Genomic DNA, 22,276 nt, shown 5'->3' on the forward strand with positions numbered 1-22,276 from the left:
ATTCCAGGTTCGTCTAGTCTTTTAAAAGCCAACTTCCTACTTGCCATGGCAGTCCTTGGAATGAGAAATCCACACAGAAGGAAACAATTACTATTTGATTGCCGGTTTGCTTTCTGAAAGGGCAGGATAGAGGGAATCTTGTGGATCACAATCCACAAACAAGTCCACGGCTCTGGGGGACTAGGAAACGGCCTCATTACCCACACTGATGTGTGCTCAGCACTTTCTGGCTCTTGCAAATACAATTTAGAGTTGACTAGGAGAGGCCACAGCCAACAACTTCAGGAAAGAAAATGAACAGAAGCAGGGCAAGATCCCCCAATCTCCAAACAAATGCTAAGTAATCCCTCTCCATCCTGGACACACTTCAACACACACACACACACACACACACACACACACACACACACACACACATTTATAAATGTAGGATAAGTCAGGCCAGGAGTAGGTGGGAAGACTGAGATTTTCATTCACTTTATATCACTGCGGCCTTGGACAAGTTCCTTCCATTCTCTGGGCCCCTCCCTGCCCTAAATCCTTGGGATTCTTCCTTACTATTCAAATATTGCATATGTATGTAAATGTGTATGAGTACATGTGTATCTGTGTCTATTTTTCCATATGTATGCACACGTGAAAGACTTTAATTTCTATTTCTTTGCAATTTCATCAACACACAGGCTCAGAAAATGGTCCAGAATGGTGAAACTCCTAAGGCCCAGCATTAGCAAAGGCAACAATCACCCAGGGAATTCCCTGGTGGTCCAGTGGTTAGGACTCAGAGCTTTCACTGCTGTGACCTGGGTTCGAGTCCAGGTCAGGAAACTAAGATCCCACAAGCCTCGTGGCGTGACCAAAATAACAACAACAAGAAAATAATCACCCAGAAGACTCAGTTCCATACTCCACACACATTCCCCACAGATGATCAGTTCCTATGGAAAAACTACAATCACAGAGGAAAATACATCAAAATAGGACTATCAGAGGCAACAAATAAGAAAACGCATGCCTTCCTACCTGGGCTTAACAAAACAATACAAAAGAGACAATAACACAAGGCAAGGTGTTGACCCCTAAATTGCATCTCAGAAAACAGCAGCTCACCTCATGTTCAAGCCCGAATCAAGTTTCTCTTTGGGGGCAATCTCTCAATTACTTTATCTTGAACAACAAAGCACTCTTTAGGGAAGATAGATTAACACAGGGGACTTCAATTTTACATACAGACTGAAATCACTTGGGGAGTTTTACCAACGACAGATGCCAGGGTTCCATCCTCCAGAGGTTCTAATGGGATTGGTCTGAGGCTGGCCTGGGAGAACAAAAGGCTCCCCAGGTGATTCCAATGTGCAGCCTAAGTGGAAATCATTGACTAGCAGCAAATCAACGTTGATCAATGTCAAATTTTGATGTTTAGAGAGGACAACCTGAGAATTTTTATTTTAAACACCCAAAACCAAAATGTAATACAGATTCAGTAAATGTTAGGGGAAGGTCAGACAACATAAAATGCAAATATAGGATTTCACTGAAAGCCTTTAATGATCGCTTTCAAAAGCAACTAAGTATGTGTGTAGTAGTAATTAGGGTTATTCAGAAATGTTTTGGTTCTCCTCTACTTAAGCTCATAGTAGGATAACACTTCTGCCCCTTGAAGTTACTCACAGCCACATGACTTCCTCTGGGCAATAAACATGAAAAGTGATATGTGTCACTTCTGGGAGAAAGTCTTTAGGAACCAGAGCACAATTCCTCATATCCCTTTCACTTGCTCTGGTCTCTGGCAACGGTGGGGACCGAATCAGCCCATGTCCCAAAGGGACGATGACGTGGACCAGAGCTCTAAGTAGACCCAGGGGGAACCTGTATGAGCTGTTTCAAGTTGCTGACATTCGGGGACTGTTTGTTACTGCAGCATAACTTAGCCTGTCTTCACGTACACAAAGTATATATGTTGAACAATTTAAAAATATATACATATATGATAAACTTCTAAAAAATGATCTTTTACTGCATGGACCACTCCACCTGCCACAAGCCAGAGCAAGGGTAACAGGGAACCAGCATCCTCAGTGCTCTGAGCCCAATGTGCAGTCTGGTCCCACGAGGGGGTCTGAGCCGGAGAAGGGACCCCCCCACCTCTCAGCCACACTCACTCAGGGTTTAGCCCCAAACACAGATATCTGGGGGGCAGGATGAGAAACGCTGACATGCTGCCCTCCCGGGAAGATAGCCCAGCAGCCGGATGCCAGGAGCGGGGGTCCCTGTGTGCATGGCTCCCCCAGCCTGGGGTGGGCTTCTGCCCTGCTGAGCCAGAGTGGGGAGGGAAGGCACACACCTTGGTTCAAAGCCCACAGATGCTCATAGTTCTTACCAAGTTCTGGTAGATTCTATGGAATAAATGTTTCTTCAGTGAAATGGCTCAGGATCATTTCCAGAGAATGGCTATTTGCATTTTTCAAAAACTCATTTTCTCCAGCTTCACATTTGAGTGGATCTGCAGAGCTCCCTTGGCTGTCATGCTGAGAGCAGGATGTCCCTGTCGCTTTATTATGCAATGAAATTTGAATTAAGATTATCACGAGCCCCCCAAAGGCTAATAAACACTTGACGAAAAATGGCACAAGAAAAAAAAAAGTCTCTTCCAAAGGGACCCTCCACTTGCTTCTCCTCTGCTGACCACTACCCACTGTGAAGCTTTCCCTTCTTCCTTGGCAAGTACAACAGGATTTTATTACCTTACCCTGCACATCCAAACTGTAATAAATTCGTTATTGTTTACCTCTAATATACACTTATTTGTATTACTCAAGGTCACAGAGACTTTCTACTATGCTTTATTCTAAATGTTTTGTAGCTTCATATTTTGCATTTTGATTTATGATTGATCCAGAGTTAATTTTGTACAAAGTATGAGGATTAGGTCAAGGTTCTTTTTTCTTTTTTTTTAAACTATGGCTATTCAATTGTTCTAACACCATTTGTTGAAAAATAAATAAAATATTTTATTTGTGGATGTTTTTAAAAAGGATCCTTTATCATGCAGATGGAGGTTCTCTGGCATAAGATGAAATATCTATTGAGAGCATCATACATGAATTTTTAAAGTGCTGTATTTACAACAACTGAAAAATGAAGATGATGGGCCTGAAAATGGGGGTCCTGAACCCCCAGGCCACAGACCAGTCGCGGTCTGTGGCCTGTTAGGAACCGGGCTGCACAGCAGGAGGTGATTGGCGGGAGAGCGAGCGAAGCTTCTTCTGCAGCTCCCCATCACTCCCTGTCTCTCCCCGTCGCTCGCATTACCGCCTGAACCTGCCCACGCCCACCCCCACCCCCACCCCCACGCCCTGGGTCTGTGGAAAAACTGTCTTCCACGAAACCGGTCCCTGGTGCCAAAAAGGTTGGGGACCGCTGCTTTAAAACTCTGCGCATCAAAAGTGCTGTGCAGGGCTTCCCTGGTGGCGCAGCGGTTGAGAATCTGCCTGCCGATGCAGGGGACACGGGTTCGTGCCCCGGTCCGGGAAGATCCCACATGCCGCGTAGCGGCTGGGCCCGTGAGCCATGGCCGCTGAGCCTGCGCGTCCGGAGCCTGTGCTCAGCAACGGGAGAGGCCACAACAGTGAGAGGCCCGCAAAAAAAAAAAAAAAAAAAAAAAAAAGTGCTGTGCATGTCAGCTGCACTAGCATTACCTGGGAGTTTGGTGGAAATGCAGACTCTCGGACCCCACCTCTACATTTTATCAACATCCCCACATGCTCTTCAGCTGTTCTGGGATGCTAAAATTATTCAACAAGCAGCTCTCATAATGATAAACACAGTATGTTGGAGATAAATGTAAAACGCTTGAATAAAATTATTAAAAATGTGCCAGTGAGATAAGAAATCCATAATTATTTTACATAATGCTTATAAATATACAAGTAACTTAATAAATAAATTAATATTATGAGTACTTGTCTATTTGGGAATCTATTTGGACATATATGATATGTTTTACATAATTGAAGGGAAAAAATGAGAGAACTAGAAACTTTAATGAAAGAATAAGAAGGAGCGAGAAAAGAACAGGACAATTTGAAAAAGAACCACGTGGAAACCAAAACAAAGAATGCAATTATTTAAGTGAGAAATTAAGTGCACAGGTTAAATAACAGATAAGAAAATTACTGGAATGGAAAGTGGAAGGAAGTATACAGAGTGAAGCAGAAGCAACAAAGAGAAAATGGCTATGGATTTGTCACAATCTTGAGTCTTCTCAGTTTAAAAGACACACACTGAGTCCCCAGAACGATACATCAAAACAAACCCATCGGGCTTCCCTGGTGGCGCAGTGGTTGAGAGTCCGCCTGCCGATACAGGGGACACGGGTTCGTGCCCCGGTCCGGGAAGATCCCACATGCCGCGGAGCGGCTGGGTCCGTGGGCCATGGCCGCTGAGCCTGCATGTCCGGAGCCTTGCTCCGCAACGGGAGAGGCCACAACAGCGAGAGGCCCGCGTACCGCCAAACAAAAAAAAACACAAGAAAAAAAACCAGCAAAAGGCACATAAAGAACTATACCCCAAACAACTAGAGATGGCACATTGTATTCAAGCATATATAAAGCATTTTTTCAAAACTGACTATAGACTAGGCCATACACAAAGTCTCGACAAAAATCAAGAATCGCTATCATGGGTACTATTCCAGTCTCCATATTTCTGTGGGAGGGGAGAGTGGTTTCTACCTGCCTCCCCTCACTCAATTTTTCCTCAGTGGGGGAAGGCCTCTTCTGATGACAGAACTAAAAGATGGAATTCTCTCTGGAGCTGCCTGTCCCCATATGCAAGCATTAGTTAGCTTCTGAGGAAGCTTTTTCTGAGACAAGCTCTGCCCCAGAAGGTGGAAGTCTGTAGCCTGGGATTGAGTTCAGTTTGGGGTATGTGTGTAGGATGAGTGGATTCAAGGTCCTTCCTGACTGTGGCTTCAGGTCAAGCTAACTTTCCTCATCAGTAAAACTAATGATAAAGCTAATATTTTGATCTCTTTCTGTCTGACTCCTTTGTCTGTTCCTTGACTGGAACCAAACTAGGAGGGGAATAATGGGCTGTTATTCTTTCTAAATATTTTATTGAAGTATAGTTGATTTACAATGTTGTAAGGGATGTTATTTATTGATCTTTGCGGTAGACAGAATAATGACCCTCCCAAAGATGTCCACATCCTAATCCCTGGAAACTATGAATGTGTTTGTTACCTAATACAGCAAAAGGGACATTACAGATGTGATTAAGAATCATGAGATGGAGATATTATCCTGGAGTTTTAATCACATGAGCTCTTAAATCATAAAAGGGAGGCAGAAGAATGGGTCAGAGAGACGTGACATGAGGACTTGCCCTGACATTGCTGGCTTCGAAGATGGAGGAAGGGGCCATGAGCCAAGGAAGGTAACTGCATTATAGCTGCAACAGGGCAGGTGGTAACAGACTAGTTGTGCTCAGAAAAATCCCAAAGGACACCCAAAATTAAAAAACACACATACATACACTTTTTAAAGCAACTAAACTGAAGGAAATTTTCAGAGCTCAGTAGCTCAGGAGAAAGAGAGCATGTGAGCTGGTGTTTGCCCTGCAGGCCAATTCCCTGGTGGCTTAACACCTCAGCTTGAATGGGCCACTTGAGGACAGGAGACAAAGCTTAGGGGCCTGAGCAAAGGGAGAGGTCAGATGGAAGACCTCTGCATAAAGCCAGGATGCAAAAGGGCAATATCCTCAGTCTACCAACTAGAAAAAAATCACCCCACAGAAGGAAACTTGGCCTTGATTCTGGAATAAGAACACCCATAAACAATCTGATGTTTTCAAACATTAAAAAGGGGTAAGGGAAGTGCAGAAAGAGTGGGACAAGTAGAAATAAAAAAATAAAATAGTTGATAAACAAATGGGACCTAATCAAACTTATAAGCTTTTCACACAGCAAAGAAAACCATAAACAAAATGAAAAGACAACCTATGGAATGGGAGAAAATATTTGCAAATGATGCTACTGACAATGGATTAATTTCCAAAATATACAAACAGCTCACACAACTCAATAACAAAAAAACAAACAACCCAATTTTAAAAAAGCGAAAGACCTAGACATTTCTCCAAGGAAGACATACAGATGGCAAAAAGGCACATGAAAAGATGCTCAATATCACCACAATTATTAGAGAAATGCAAATCAAAATTACATGAGGTATCATCCCACAACAACAGTCAGAATGGCCATCACCAAAAAGCCTACAAATAATAAATGCTGGAGAGGGTATGGAGAAAAGAGAACCCTCCTACACTGTTGGTGGGAATGTAAATTGGTGCAGCCACTAGAGAGCAGTATGGAGTTTCCTTAAGCAACTAAAAATAGAGTTAACTGTATGATCGAGCAATCCCACAACTGGGCATATATCTGGAAAAGATGAAAACTGTAACTCTAAAAGATACAGGCACCCCAATGTTCACAGCAGCACTATTTACAATAACCAAGACATGGAAGCAACCTAAGTATCCATCAATAGATGAATGGATAAAGAAGATGTGATATATATACACATACATACACAATGGAATATTACTCAGCCATTAAAAAGAATGAAGTAATGCCATTTGCAGCAACATGGATGGACCTGGAGATTATCATACTAAGTGAAGCAAGTCAGAAAGAGAAAGACAAATACCATATGATATCACTTATATGTGGAATCTAAAATAATGATACAAATAAACTTATTTACAAAACAGAAACAGACTCACAGACATTGAAAACAAATTTATGGTTACCAAAGGGGAAAGCTGTGGGGAGGGATAAATTAGGAGTTTGGGATCAACAGATACACACCACTATATATAAAATAGATAAACAGCAAGGACCTACTGTATAGTACTGGGAACTATATTCAATATCTTGTAATAACCTATAATGGAAAAGAATATATATACATATATATATATATATATGTGTATGTATCTGAATCACTTTGCTGTATACCAGAAACTAACACAACATTGTAAATCAACTATACTTCAATTTTTAAAAATAAATAAATAAATAAATTTAAAACACCTTCAAAATAGAAGGCAAAATATCCACAAGTATAGGGGATAAAATACACCATCTAGTAGAGTAATTTTAATATGTATTTCTCAGAAACTGGTAAGACCAAGCAGACCAAAAAAAAAAAAAAAAAAAAAAAACCAACAGTATTGGTAGAGAAGATTCAAATAAGTTGGATGTAATGGACAATTATAGAACATGGCACGTAATAACTGGAAAATGCACACACCTTGCAAACACACACAGAACATTAATGAAAATCGGCAATGTTCTTGTCAAGGCTACAAAGCAAGTATCAATATATTCCAAAGAGTAAGTAGCAGAAAACACATTAACCACAACAGAATTAAGTTAGCAATCAATTTTAAATACATATTGTTATATATTACTGGTTGATTTGTTAAGTTGAACAGATACATTCAAGTAAGTAGAGCAGAAAATGATAAACAATAAAGAACAGATATTCAAAGAAGTTAAATATGTATATATATTAAGCATAGATACATAATGCCTATATATCTATATATACTGTGATGGTTAATTGTATGTGTCAACTTGGCTAGGCTGTGGTACTCAGATATTTAGTCAAACATTATTCTACATGTTTCTGTGAAGGTATTTTTTTTGATGAGATTAATATTTAAATTAGTAGAGCCTGACCAAAGCAGACTGCCCTCCACAGTGTGGGTGGGCCTCACCCAATCAGTGGAAGATCTTAATAGAAAAAGACTGACCTCTCTAGAATAGTGGTCCCCAACCTTTATGGCATCAGGGGTTGGTTTTGTGGAAGACAGTTTTTCTACAGACCAGGGGTGGCAGGAGTGGGGGCGGGTGTTCAGGCGGTAATGCGAGCCATGGGGAGCACCAGATGAAGCTTTGCTCGCTCGCTGCTTACCTCCTGCTGTGCGGCCTGGTTCCTAACAGGGGTTTCCAGGGGTTGGGGATCCCTGCTCTAGAAGAAGTGGGGATCTTCCAACAGATGGCTCTTGGATTTGAACTGCAACACTGGCTCTTCGCTGGCACTCCAGGCTGCTGGTTTATCCTGCAGATTTTTGTACCTGCCAGCTTCCACATTCATGTGAGCCAATTCCTTAAAATAAATCTCTCTCTCTCTCTCTGTCTCTTGCTCTGTCTATGTGTGTCTCTCTCTACACACACACACACACACACACACACACACACACACACACACACACACCCTATTGGTTCTGTTTCTCTGAAGGACCTGGGCTGCTACATACACACATTTAACTATTTACAGAATAAATAATATACACACCTACTATGGTGACTGATCAGCAAAAACAAGCCGATTCTTTGAAAACAGTAGTAAAAAAATAAGTCTCTGGCAAGATTGATCAAAAAATAAAGAGAAGGCACAAATCAGCAATACTAGGATTAAAAAGCAGATACAACAAACAGCAGATCTTAAAAAGATAAAATACAATAAGCAACCATATGCTAACAAAATGGAAAACATTGGTAAAATACACAAATATCTAGAAAAATATAATGTGCCAAAACTCAATAGAGAAAAAAATTAAAACCTGACTGTCCCTAACCATTACAAAAAGACAATCTTCCAATGAGAAAATACAAGGTCCAGATGGTTTTACAAGCCAGTTCCTATAATTACAACTATAAGCAAGTATTTAAGGAACAAATGATAATTCCAACTTTACTCACACTCTTTCACAGATTAGAAAATGAGGCTACAGAGCCATAAAGGAGTGAGAGGCGGGCTCTGCCAGCAAGGGAAGAAAACAGAATGATGGCTGTTGAATAGGGCTCGCAGCCCCACTGTGGGCCACTTCGACCTCTTTACACAAAGGGCAGTCTTTGACATCTCAGCCCACTAGACACCTCTAAAATTCCACCCTGACTCTCCTCAGGTCAATTTCATAGCAGAGGACTCTCAACCTGAGTCCTGACTGGGAAACAGGTGGCTTTGTTACCGACGACCACTCTATGCTGATCAGTCTCGGAGAGGGTACAAGAAGACCAACTAAATGTTCAGAGCTTGGACTCAATCATCAGCCTTTAACACCACAGCTGAAATCATTCATGGGCCAAAGTGAATAATCACAGTCTTGATCAGAACTTCCTCACACAGTCTTTAAAAAAAAAAAAAAAAAAGCAGACACAATCAGAGTTGGCAGAAAGGCCAGGACAGAGCAACCTCTTTGTTGAACTGTTATAAAACACATTCCTTCTAACTATTCCTCATCAATGCATATAGCTCATAGATAACCGCAGGTTAGTAAGTGGTCCCCTGGGCCCTGACCAGGGGTTCTGTGGTCCTATTTACAGACGCAGCCGCTGACCCCATTAGCCCACAGATGAAGCCCTATGCAAAATTAGCCTGTGAGGCAGGTGCTCTGGGCTATCCAGAGGGATGTAATTAAGCAGTATAGTGTCCAATTTCGATCATCAACAGTGTAATTCAATTATGGTGTTATTTGTAGGCTGAATCACAGGGACTAATCAGGAAGAAGACCAGATCAAAGGTTAACATCATACTGGAACTTACAACAATGGTCTTTTGTATTAGAAACAAATCATTTTGACAAGAGTCCTGGGTTTTGTCACCTCTTCCCAACTTTCTGCTATAAAATTCTTGGGTTCTAATTAAGTACAGTCACACCCGGGATACACTTATTCAGGTTTCAAGAATCCATCTTAGCAAGGAGTTTCACTTCACATTTCTGCTTCATTTCCTACTTCTGCTTAGAAGGCATTTCCTTTTCTCACACCTCCAGGGCAGATGAATGCCTTGAGATGATGAGGGTCACCATGTGTGGCCCTGCAGGGGTGTACTTGGCACTTGTGTATCAGGATGTCCTCCAAGTGTTCCCGGCCTGGTTGCTTCTACGAGTGATAATCTCTTGCACTATTTGCACTGTTTACATTCATTGGAGGAAGGGGGCACCTTTTTTGAATTAAAGGCTTAATTACATCAACATCGGTATCACACACCCTAAGTATACTCTTTTGGAAAGAGTTTTGGAAAGTGAAGAGTAGCCTATCATACTATAGAGTAATTAATAAAGGGAAAGTCCTTGTTATATAGTGTTATGTTATGATTATTAGTAATCATTATTCAAGGAATTGTGTCTATTTTAGTAGGAATCCCTGTTGTTTCTGCATAAATGCTTGCTATTTCGGGCATGCAGGAAGCCCATATTTCTTCCACTGAAATAAGTGTAATTGTGTTTTCATAAAGTGAGAGAATACAGTCCTTGGGCACTTGCCTGAGTACTTTAACATATGCAAAAGCAATTGAGTGTTGAAAGTGTTCCTGGTGCTTCTTGACATCCTTCGACTTCAAATGAATGAGAGAATAGAAATTTTAAAAGGACGATTTTAATGTTAACACAAAAACTCACTTCTGCAGGATCTGTGTATCATGATTGGGTGCCACAATCTTCAAACTTTCTTTCAGCTGCTCGACCCTTAAGCAAAGGAGCCCTCACTTGGAAGTCGAGAATGTGTAAGAGAAGAGAGCAAAGCCATTGTGGCCAAGAGACGGGGCGGGGGCGGGGTTGGCTGTGGGGATGGGCAAGAACAGGAATGGACCCTCCACCCAGTTAACTCTCTTCTCCTGTAGATGCCCCACAGAACCCCAGGGCTTGGCTACACTTCGCCATAAAACCAACCCGGGAATGAATGGAGCCCAGAAGAGGCTCAGATGGCCCTGGACTCAAATCTTAGTTCTGTCATTTACCAGCACTATAGCTTGGGCAGCAAAAATAATGTCAGTACTAATATCAACAAAACCAAGAGTAACCTAGACCAGTTGAGCACTTGCTAAGTGCCAGGCATTGTGTTAAGTGCCTTCTTTGCCTTCATTTAATCCTCCCAATAATATGAGATGGGTACTGTTATTGCCACTGTTTTATATATGAGGAAACTGAGGCTCAGAGGAATTAAGCGATTCGCCCAAAGATTCCACAGCTAGTAGTAAGTGGCTGAGCTGGGGTTCAAATCCCCACAATCTATCTAACTCTGCAGTCTACATTAATTAATTACAAAAGTCCCTAAGCTCTGTGGCCCAATTTGGCCCAGCCAACTTGAAAATGAGGATGGTTTTAATAACCTTGAGGAAAAGTATCCCACACAAAAGCATTCAATAATTATCATTCTTTTCATTGCAAATGGCATAGAATATTTGCCCTCCAGACACTCACTAATAACCTCAGGGTTGCATTATCTGTCAAATAGCACCTGTCAAACATCTGGGTGAGCCAATTACTACATAAGAGATGGATCACAGGAGGTACCAACCACCGACTCTTCAAGAAAATTAGTGATTTATTATTCCAAAAGAATCAGCCAAACAAAGGTACAAGTAGAGAAAATAATCAACGAAGTTCAGCATGCAGCCAGATAACGTATAGGCACAGAAACCAATAACTGCCTCCTTATCAATGAAAAGGGGAGCTTATTCACAAAAGAAAATAAAATACACGTGACAAATATCTATTAAACCCCTATTCTGTGTTGCACTGAAGATGCAGCAACAAACCAAAGCCTCTGTCATCATACAGCTTACATTCTGATACAGGAGGCACATAATTTAAAAAAGAGACGAATATGAACGTAATGGGTCAGATGGTGATATGTGCTATAAAGAAATACAAAAAGGATAAAAGGATGGGGCTGATGTGGGGAAGCTATATTAGAGAGTGTCAGGGAAGGCCTCAGACATGGTGCTATCTCAGTACAGATCTTACCCGAGTGTACTTGGAGGAGAACATTCCAGCAGAGGGGACAGCAAAGCACAAAGGCCCTGAGACAGCCAGTGCTAAAGTGAGACAAGCCAGATGGCAAGTGTAGGGGGTGCAGCCTCAAAGGCAGCCAAAGGCCAAATCATAGTGTTGCTCGTTATGATGGGGACTTCAGATTTTTATCCTGAGATGGGCAGCCCTTGAAGAGTTGTGGGGACAGTGATGTGATTTGACTATTCTGCTGCTCTGTGGAAGACAGGCTACAGGGGGGCAGAGCAGAGACTGCTCAGAGACCATGCATTAAGCTTGAAGACCCCAGGCAAGTCTAGGAGGCATGCACAAGCCTTAGTTAGACAATGAAAACTACAAAACACACATGGGTGAAATAAGGGCCTGAATAAATGAGAACTCCACTGTATCCCTAGAGAAGACTCAGCAGGGTAAAGATTTTTTGTCCCTCATTAATTTCTCAAGAGCTAGTATTTTATAGTGCTTACTATATGCCAAGATTTGTTTTAAGCACCTTACACGTATAAGCACAGCAACCTTCTTAGGTGGGTTCTATTATTATTCCCATTTTAATATGAGGAAACGGAGGCATGGTTCATGCAGGTAACTTGATGCAGAGCTAGGATTTGAACCACGCAGTCTGGCTACAGATGCTCCCCCGACTAACCCACAAAGAATGCCTTGGAACATCTTAGACTACCTCTCTGCAAAACTCCCATGTCTGTTCCAGAGAAGTCCGGGGAACCCTTCCAGAAGAAGCCAGCCAGGGTGGAGGCCTAAGGAAATGGGAGAAGGAGGGAGCATGTAGTACTGGAAGAGAAGAGGATGGGTGTCCCGGGTTCCACAAGACCCACATCAGGGCCTGCCCTCCACACCCACTGCAGAGCCCCAACCAAGGCCAGGCCCCGAGCATCCAGACATGTAGTCCTCTCCCATAGACAGAAGGGATTTTGCCAGAGACTTTGTCATTTCAGGAATGCCTGTGTGGGAAAATTAGGAGGCAGGAGGAGGAACTGACCTTACACAAGGCTACCTTCTTTAGGCGGTGTCCCATTTATCCATCCTAGCCATCCAAGAGCTCTGCTCACTCCAGGGGCTCTCAGAGTCTCTTCTTTGCCCCTTGGCTGGGGGCTCAGCAGTGCTGACAGCCTGAGATGGTCTGAGAGTCTCACCCTGTGGCTCTGATCTCAAGGCACAGGAGGCCCCAGAAGCTTCCAGATGCGACTCTCTGAAAGGACTGCTAGGAAACCCATGCTCTTGGCCATTTCTTCTCAGTAGGGCTTCAGGGACCCTGATCTAGAGCAGGACATCCCAATCTCTGGAGCCTCTGAAAAGTGGGATGTTAGTCACGGCCTCCCAAGGACCCTTCTGTCCACTGAGAAATTAAGAGCCTGACAGATGACAGCTAGAACACATCCTCTGTCCCAGGTGCAAACACCCAGAGCCCTCAGTGCGTCAGGTGTATCTGTGGGACAGAAGGAAAGGCAAGAGGGCAATGCCCAGTGCTCTGTGCATGCCCCGGGCTCTAGCCACTCAGCCCAAACCTTCTTCCCGCAGCCCTAGCTCCATACAATGAGGAGCAAAGTCCCAAAGAAACACGCCCAGTCAACAAATAAGGCCACTGACCTGTATCAGGTAAGGACAGAAAGAAGGCCTGGGGCCTGCGGGGAAAGATTTCCAACACTGACAGGCTTATTCTAACCAGTATGGGCTTCAGTTGCCCCCATCGAGGAGTTAATCAGCCCAAACAGCCCACTGGCAGTCCTTTCCAATTAACCAGTTTTGCTGGATCTCTTCTAGAGAATAATCCTAACTGACTAAGGCAAACATGAAGCCAAACAGTTACGATGGATAAAAAACATTACATAAAACATTCTTCAGGTGATTAGGTGAATCAATACAAAACTGCTTCCTGACTCTCAAACTGGATACCGGCCGGGAAAGGGAGCTGACATCAGTGTTCGGGGCAAAGTCTGCGAGATTGCAAGTTTCAGCTTGACAGTAATAAGCCATGATGTGCTCTGAAAACTTTACAATAAAATCAATCTCACTGCACCTGTTGCAGCCAGGATCGAAACTGCGATACAGTTATACACATGCTAATAGATGGCGCATCTGTATTCTCAACAGAGCCCTAGACTCACACCAGATATCAGAGTCCAAGTTTGCACTGTTAAAAAAGAGATGGCGGGCTTCCCTGGTGGCGCAGTGGTTGAGAATCCGCCTGCCAATGCAGGGGACACGGGTTCGTGCCCCGGTCCAGGAAGATCCCACATGCCGCGGAGCGGCTGGGCCCATGAGCCATGGCCGCTGAGCCTGCGCGTCCAGAGCCTGTGCTCCGCAACGGGAGAAGCCACAACAGTGAGAGGCCCGCGTACCACCAAAAAAAAAAAAAAAAAAAAAAAAGAGAGAGAGATGGCACACACACAGTAAAATAAAAGAAATCCAACAGGGGTCTTCTCTCTGCACCCAAAAGAAAAGTCCAATGAGAGGAAACGGTTTCTCAGTGCAGAGGATGAGCTGTGGGTCGCCAGGACCCCTGACTATACCTGCAATGATCCCGTCCATCTGCTCCAGGGCAGCTTCCAGCACGTGACTCGCATCAGAAGCCATGAGTCCTTTTCCCTGCTTAGCCTCCTCCTTCTCCTACTGAAAATTCAAATACAGAACAAAGGAAAAATTACAGAGTTCCACATTACGTACCCAAGACCGCCAAGCCCTCTCAATTCCACCATCACAACCGCACTCTCATAGGAATCTTGGTAGCCCACGTGTGGGTTCTGCCATCTCCATGGCTTCGCCCTCCAGGCACGAGTGTTCTTAATCCATGAATCTTCAGCACGTGATGCCATGTGCTTTTGTCATGAAAAGCCACTAGGGCTCTCCAGAGTGACCTGCGGCAGCGAGACAGCGATTGCCACTCCTACCGTCATTACAGTCACGGCTCCAGAAGCTCCAGCCACCCCTGGGGAAGGCTCAAGGCTCCCCGAGGGTTGGGGAAAGCCGGGATGTGCCCTGCAGCCGTGGGTTGCAGCAGGCACTGGCGGTCTTATATCTGCATTTGTCTCACACCTGCAATGCTCTCCTTGGGCAGGTGTGACCCAGGCTGAGAGGCCTCAACTGCCACTTTCACTTCTCAAGTGGGCCAATGGGCCCCATCTAGGAAGGCTGCACGTGCACTGTTGTGGGGGTGCACTGTTGTGGGGGGAGTACCGTCCCTGGAACCAGGAGCACTGTCTCTTACCATTTTAGTTCTACTCCACCCAGCACCATTCAAGGTACATAATCCCATCTTCTCAGGGCTGGAGAATTTCTCCAAAAATACACAGTCTAGCCACTCCCCTAAAGCTGAGTCTCCCTTCTAATGGTAGAGGTGGCAACGGGTACCATCTCCAGACAGCTCTGCCTCTTAGAAAGGTCTTTAAGCTAAACTGTCTTCTTACAGCCTCTTCTCATTTTTCTTGCTTCCCGCCACCCAGGAAGGGGGAGAGACTTACACGACAGCATTTGTAATCCTAGGAAGAGACTTAGCTCACGTCTGTGAACTGGAGGCAGGTGTGCCCAATAGGCCTAAGTGTTACGGAGGAGAGAGGCAGAGCTCCTGGACTCCAGGGTGGCACAGGTCAGGGAACAGGGGGCTCTGCTGCTCATTTTCCCCACGAAGTTAGACCTCTGGAGTGAAGAGAGGAAAGTGAGCAACCACTGGAAAGTGGCTTTGGAGATGGTGTGGATAAGAATGTCAGCACCACAAAAAATCACAGTGGACGGCACCAGGTAGGAACAGTTAAATACCCTGGGTTCAAAGCCAGCTCTGCCATCTTCTGTGTGATCTCTGAACCTCAGTATCCTCATCTGTATAATAGGGATGATAACAGCACCTAACGCACAGGGTGGATGTCATGGTTAAATGAGTAATTAATATTTCATTGAAAATGCATGTCTTGCATGTAGTAGGGGCTCAATAAACTTCAGCCTTTTTTTTTTTTTTTTTTTTTTTTTAAAGTGAGGAGATAATCTCAGGATGTATTTGTGCCAGGATAGCTCACCGGATGAGGGACTTTAAACTAAAATGGGGTAGGTTCAGGGAGGGAGAACCCAAATAAGTCCAAGAGGCTGGTCCTTTGGAGGAGATAAACATGGCAAAGAAAGGTAAGCAACTATGCGTGTGGAAGGGGAGGGCCGTGACTCACTGGTTCAAAGGCCAAGAAATGGTCAGAAATGGGCACTGAGCCCCAGCAGTGCAAGAACCATTGTGCTATCAGCTTAGGGGAGTGAGAAGAGGAGCTTCAGAGGGGGTGGCACCTCACTGGCACCTCAGAGCTGTGGCAGGAACCAGGCAGGGCTGCAAAAAGGAGCAGCCCAGACAGCTACAGAGCAAGCGCGGGTGCAGATCTCAGGGTCTGAATAGAAGCAAGCCGGGGAGGGGAGTGTGGGTGGAGAGGCAGCAGGAAAAGGGGAGGTAGCAGAAGTGGGGCAACATTCAGCACATTCACATCTGCTCGGCCATATGGGGTATTAAAAGTCTGAAACATGTCCTTCCCTCTGAGGACTTCCCAACCGCTCCCAGCAAAAAAAATCCAAAGTCCATACTGTGACCTAATGGAAACGGCTCGGCAGGATCCGGCCAGGCCCACCCCCCAAGGCCCTCTCCCTCGATCCCCATGCTTCGGCAGCCTCCGTCCCTGTCTGCTCCCCCAGGACTCCAAGCCCCCTTTCCTCCTCTGCAAGTGTGCACCTGCTGTCCCTCTGTCCTGAGCTCACTTCCCCAGCTCTCTGGACGGCTGATCAGTCCTCAGCCTTCAGGCCTCAGCTCTGAAGTCTCTTCTCAGAGACACCTTCCTTGCACACCTGCATCTAAAGCAGCCCCTTGACAGCACAGCGGTTCCAAAGAATCTCGTCCATCTACATTTCCTTGCTAACTGGCCTTGAGAACCCTCTCCATGAAGGCAGGCGGACCCCGTCTGCCTTGCTCACCCCAATGTGCCCAGTGCGTAGCAGAGTGACCGGCACAAGGGAGTTTATGAGTAAATACTTGTGAATAACAGATGGATCCATGTGGCCAACACGGCCTGAACCCTGTTGTGCTGGGCCCTGGTGGGAATATTGATAAATCAGGCCTAATCCCTGCTCCCATGGACCATGCAGTCTAGTGAAGACAGAAGTATGAACAAATCATTGTGACACAGCGTGAGGTATGCTGATAGAGGCGGGTACGCAGTTTCCCTGGGCCTTAAAGGATGGGTAGGAACTTTCTCAGTAGACAAGGGCGATTCCAGGCAGAGGAGGCAGTGCAGGAAAGGCAGGAAAACATGTAAAGACAGGACGTAGTTGGCAAATGTCAGAATGGTTGACGAAATTATGAGTCAAAACCCTCCATGGAATTCACTTAAGCGTGATAAGGGCAATTAATGAGAGGAGCTTGGGAATTACACCCATGGCTTCAGGGATCTGAACGCCCGTGCTTGGCAACTCAAGTGGCCTCAGATGTAAACTTGATAGAGATTTTTAAAAAGAAAGATCTCATATTTCAGCAGACTGGCTCCATTGGGGGCCTTGGTACCTGGGTGAAAGGTAAGAGGGCAGTCAGAAGGTGCTGAGCCCAGAGGGCCCAGCTAGGTCCCCCTGCACCAGAAGGGCCATAAAAGATGACCCATGGGCCCTTTGATGAGTTTGTACTTGGCAGATAGCAAGTTGGGTGGATCCCTGGGAGCTGGCGAGAAGTGAAACACATGAGTCAGAGGTGTATCATCTTTATGGCCCAGGACCTGGGCCAGTAAGACTGGGAGCGCTCGGGAGCCAGAACCTGCTTTGGGTGGCTGATGAGCTCAGTTCTGGGTCTGAGATGATGGCAGCATGCAGGGAGAACGGGCTCTGCCAGCCTCTGATGCAGAGCGGCTAGGAGGGGTCAGTGGTGCGGGGTACAAGGGGGACTGCTGAAAGGTCAAATATGCCGTAGGAGCTAACACGGACACTCTGGAATAGGGAAGCCACGATTCCATTCACCAACCATTCCCATTCTGGCAGCTACAGCCATTTCCTTCCCTCACAAGGTTAGAGCTCCCCATCAGTAACGCACCCCGGGACAATCAGTCCCTGCTTTCAAGGAACTGGGGGTCCTAGAGGCAAACGTGTGATCCGGCTGCACTCAGTGTACCTTTTCATCCCCACAGAGACACAGCACCTCCCTTGGGAGCCTAGGTTCATCTGGGATGTGAGGCTTAAGTGCACAAAGCACCAGAAGCTCCACACGAGGAGGCCCCCTGCAGAGAAGTCAGGTGAAGGGGCTGGAGGGCACATCTGCAAGAGGCAGTAACCCAAGGGCTGGGAAAGAGAGCAGGATCCAGGGCAAACTCCAAAGGGGCGCGTGAAAGGCAGGGCAGCCTCTAAGCGGGTGGTGGGGAATGGAGGTGAAACCAAGTTCTTCACCCATGAGAGGGGAGCTGCAGCAGCCACCCAGGCTGGACAGCAGAGGAGCTGAGAGTGTGCCCTGGGGACTTGAAGGAGGGGCGCCCCGCCAGCCCAGGAAGGAGAGGAGGACACGGTGCTCTTAACATGCTCAGTCCAGTGACAGTTGTATTGGCCGAAAGCGGTTTTCATTCTCTGTGGACACTTGGACTATTAACACAGCCCTGCATTTGACCCTGATGAGCAGGTAGCCTTCTCATACCAAGAAACTGGCTCACCCCGAGCTGCAAAGGAGCTGCAAAGATAAGGTAGGGAACGTTGTTTAAGGAAAGAAAAGGTGTGGACCATTCCTCATGCATCCTTCCCCTCCCCCACAGGCCTCTCTAGAGGCTGTCATCTGCCCACCTGTGATGGTGCCTGACGCTGGGGCCCCCTGACACAGGGCTTGACCCTCCTCTTTGCTACCAGCCAGGGAGGAAACAACCCTGCAGCTGTGAGACCAGCCAGGGAGGAAGGAACAGCCACGTTTTAGGACAGTGTCTGTGAGAGGTGTCAGAGTCACATGATCTGCGCCATACAGAGGCTGGTTTGGCACTTTGGAACTTGAATAGGAGGCACGGTTGGGTGAAGTTTAGAAAGTGAGCCACAATTAGCCACCCATCAGCTGGTGGACTCTAAAGCAGTAACTTAGATACGGTATTAACTACCCCCACGCTCAGCAACGGAGAATCAGGAGGAGGCAGGAATGGCTGACTAAGTCAGTCTTGGGCAAGTAAGTCTTAACTTGTCCCACCCACGCTGAAATGCAAGCTTCCATTCCATTTTATAAACCACTTTTCTCTCACTAAAAGTGGTTGGGGATGCAAGTGTTTTGGGCAGGCTCGGCCTGTCCTGGATGGAGGAAGGAATCAGGAACAGATCTAGAGTCCCTGGTACCCTCCAGGGTCTCCTGCCGGGGCTGCACCCCAACTCCTCACAGCTGCAGCCAGACGGGCGCCCGTATTCCTGCGTAGAAAGCAAGACCTGGGGAAGGAGCCCTCAGCTAAGAACCCACCACCACCAAACTCATACTCATCTCAGACCTCTCCTGGCCCCAAATGGTCAACAGGTGGTAAAGAAGTATCACCACATCAAAACAAACCGAAGGGGCTTCCCTGGTGGCGCAGTGGTTGAGAGTCCGCCTGCCGATGCAGGGGACGCGGGTTCGTGCCCCGGTCCGGGAAGATCCCACATGCCGCGGAGCGGCTGGGCGCGTGAGCCGTGGCCACTGAGCCTGCGCGTCCGGAGCCTGTGCTCCGCAACGGGAGAGGCCACAACAGTGAGAGGCCCGTGAACCACACACAAAAAAAAACAAAAAAAACAAACCGAAGACTCTTCCCCACAATTTACTGGTCACCCATAAACCACAGGGGCTCATTCTTCAAATGGTTATTTAAAGGAATACCTGTTTTTATCCCTAAGCTGAGGAGATGGCTTCTTAAAAGGATATAGGAAACTTACCTCTTTGGGATAGTAGAGCAAGAAGCCATTTTCAGCATTAAAAAAACAATAATAAAGATGAGGAAGACATACAAAGAAAATTGATGGCAGTGCCTACATTCTCAATCACGTCCCAAATCGACCTATATTCACTTTCTTTTTAAAGGACAAGTAAGAACATAGGGTTTATAGCCAGACTGTCTTGAGTTAAAACCTGGCTCTGCTGCATAATGGCTGTGGGTCTTTAAGGAGATTACTTAATCTCTCTGAGCCTCAACTGTCTCATCTGTAAAATCAGTATAAAACCAATCTCATTATGGGCAAAAGTAAACAAGAGATAGAGCTCAGATAAATACAGGAGATTGAAGTCAAACGTCTACTTTAGCTACCCACTGAAACAAGAGGAATTTATTTTGAAAGACATAAACTCACAAGGACATGCAGAATGTGATAACAGACCTAAGGGTGATGCTGGGGCGACAGCTATGCAGCAAGAGGAAAAGGGCAGTTGGTCCATGTTGGAGGGCTTCCAAAGGCTCTGGGAGAGATTTCTTTAGTAATATGAAATTAACAGAACACCTAATGCCTCTGAACATCTTAAGAGATTCATACAGTTGGTGAAGAATTTGTTTAATTCCATGATAAGAAAACAGCAAACCAGGCAGATGACAGAAGAACTCTGAAGAAACCAAAAGGTAAAAATAATCATAGTCCTTACAATAAAACAACACAAACGTGTGGATTTCACAGAAATGGCACTGGCAGAATGGGGAGATGGAGAAGTCCCCGTGAGTGGTGGGAACAAGATTGGAGAGAGAGCCGATTCCTCATCTTCTAGGGTGCAAACTCAGAAGTCACTAGAAAATGACAACTGAAAAAAAGTAATAAAGTAGCAGAACAAGCACTTTCCCCAGTCATATGGATAAAAATACTAAAAGCATTTGAAGTGGCTGCACCTGAGGAAGGGCAAGGGGGGTGGCTAGATGGGGAGACGACTACTTTAGCAAATCATATACAATTACTTGAGCCTTTAAATTGTGCAGATATATAGTAGTGATAAAAATAAAAACAATCGGGGCTTCCCTGGTGGCGCAGTGGTTGAGAGTCCGCCTGCCGATGTGGGGGACACGGGTTCGTGTCCCGGTCCGGGAAGATCCCACATGCCGTGGAGCGGCTGGGCCCGTGAGCCATGGCCGCTGAGCCTGTGCTCTGCAACGGGAGAGGCCACAACAGTGAGAGGCCCGCTTACCGCAAAAAAAAAAATAAAATAAAAAAATAAAAATAAAAATAAAAACAATCAAAAAGATTAAAAGAGATAAAATGTGTGGTGTGCCTGGCACAGAGTCGAGATTTGATTAACGTGCGCTCCTTTCTCCTCGCAGCTACTGTATTATTGGGCAGGTGTCTGTTAGCTACCTGCTAAGAGTTTATTCAACATTATCTCACTTAATCCCTTCGTGCCACTTAGGAATTATTCTCCCCCTTTACAGAAGAGCAAACAGATTAAGCAACGTGCCTGAGGATGGGCACTGTTCTTCCTCCCTTCCAAATTTCTTGTGAGACAGGAACCCAGTGGAGGGTTTTGAGCACAGGAGGGTCTAACTACCTTTTAAAAGGATCATTTTGGCTGCTGCTTGGACTGGGGGTGGGGAAGGTGGGGTGGTGCAGCAGTGAACACAAGAAAACCAGGCAAGAGTAAAGGCAGCTCGGACCACAGTGATTATGGTAGATGTTCTAAGCCTCAGTATATGTTGAGGGCGAAGCCAGTAAGCTCTACTGATAGATTGGGTGTGGGCACGAGGCAGACGGTGAAACATGATTGCAAGGCTTTTGCCCTGAGCCCCTGGGAGAGTGGGGAGAACTGCAGGAGCAACAGTCGGGGGGTGGTGAGGTGGGGAAGGGAGGGATGGATAAAATCAGGAGGTTGGTTTTGGAAATATTCAGTTTAAGATGCCCGGGGATACCTAGAGAGATATGCTGAGTAGGCATTTGGAAATTCGAGTCTGATATTCAGAGAGAAATCTGGGCTGGAGATAATCTGGGAGCCGTTTGCATAAAGGTGGTATTTAAAACAACTGTGTGAAGTAAGTTAAGTAGTGTAAGACGAAAAAACAAAAAGAGGCCCCAGGACTCTTTGACACACTCCAACGTGCAGTCAGGGAGGAGAACGGAGACAGGGGTGCCCTAGAAACCAAATGAAGGGTTCAGGGTAGAGGACAAAATCAGGGGTGCCAAGTGCTACCGAGACAGACCAGAGGCCATCTTCTCCCCAAAGGCTCGCTGGAGGTGATCTCACCTGCTTCACAGCCTCACCTGCCCCTGCCTTACCTCCCCCTTGACTGCAAGAGCCTGACTGGTTGCCCCACCTCAGGCAGCCTCTTCACTCACCTGCACGATGGGCTCACCTATTCAGTGCGCCTCGAGTCTTGGAGTTTGTCAGAATCACCTGGAGAGCCAATGGAGCAAGAGGCCCAGGCTCATCTTAGGAGAAGAGCGCCAGGTGATTCTGAGACTGACCGAAGTTGAGCCACTGACGGAATGCAAATGCAGCTCCCAGCCAGGTACTCTTCTG

At 45.8% G+C, this 22,276-nt stretch overlaps 1 protein-coding gene across 16 annotated transcripts in view; it reads right to left on the minus strand.

Annotated features, from left to right (window-relative positions):
- PPFIBP2 (PPFIA binding protein 2) overlaps positions 1–22,276 on the minus strand; it is a 149,516-nt gene that overhangs the window by 101,228 nt on the left and 26,012 nt on the right. For 15 of the 16 annotated variants that reach the window (XR_010841422.1, XM_067038715.1, XM_067038710.1 and 12 more), the window contains exon 2: positions 14,370–14,469. The exons of the other annotated variant lie outside the window; for it this stretch is intronic. Coding sequence is in view for 14 of the 15 variants with exons in the window: in XM_067038715.1 (XP_066894816.1) it covers positions 14,370–14,433 (64 nt within the window). In the remaining variant the exon portion in view is untranslated. The remainder of the gene's footprint in view (positions 1–14,369; positions 14,470–22,276) is intronic. 16 annotated transcript variants of the gene reach the window in all.

The sequence above is a fragment of the Kogia breviceps genome, chromosome 7, assembly GCF_026419965.1.
Source record: "Kogia breviceps isolate mKogBre1 chromosome 7, mKogBre1 haplotype 1, whole genome shotgun sequence".
Lineage (NCBI taxonomy): Eukaryota > Metazoa > Chordata > Mammalia > Artiodactyla > Physeteridae > Kogia > Kogia breviceps.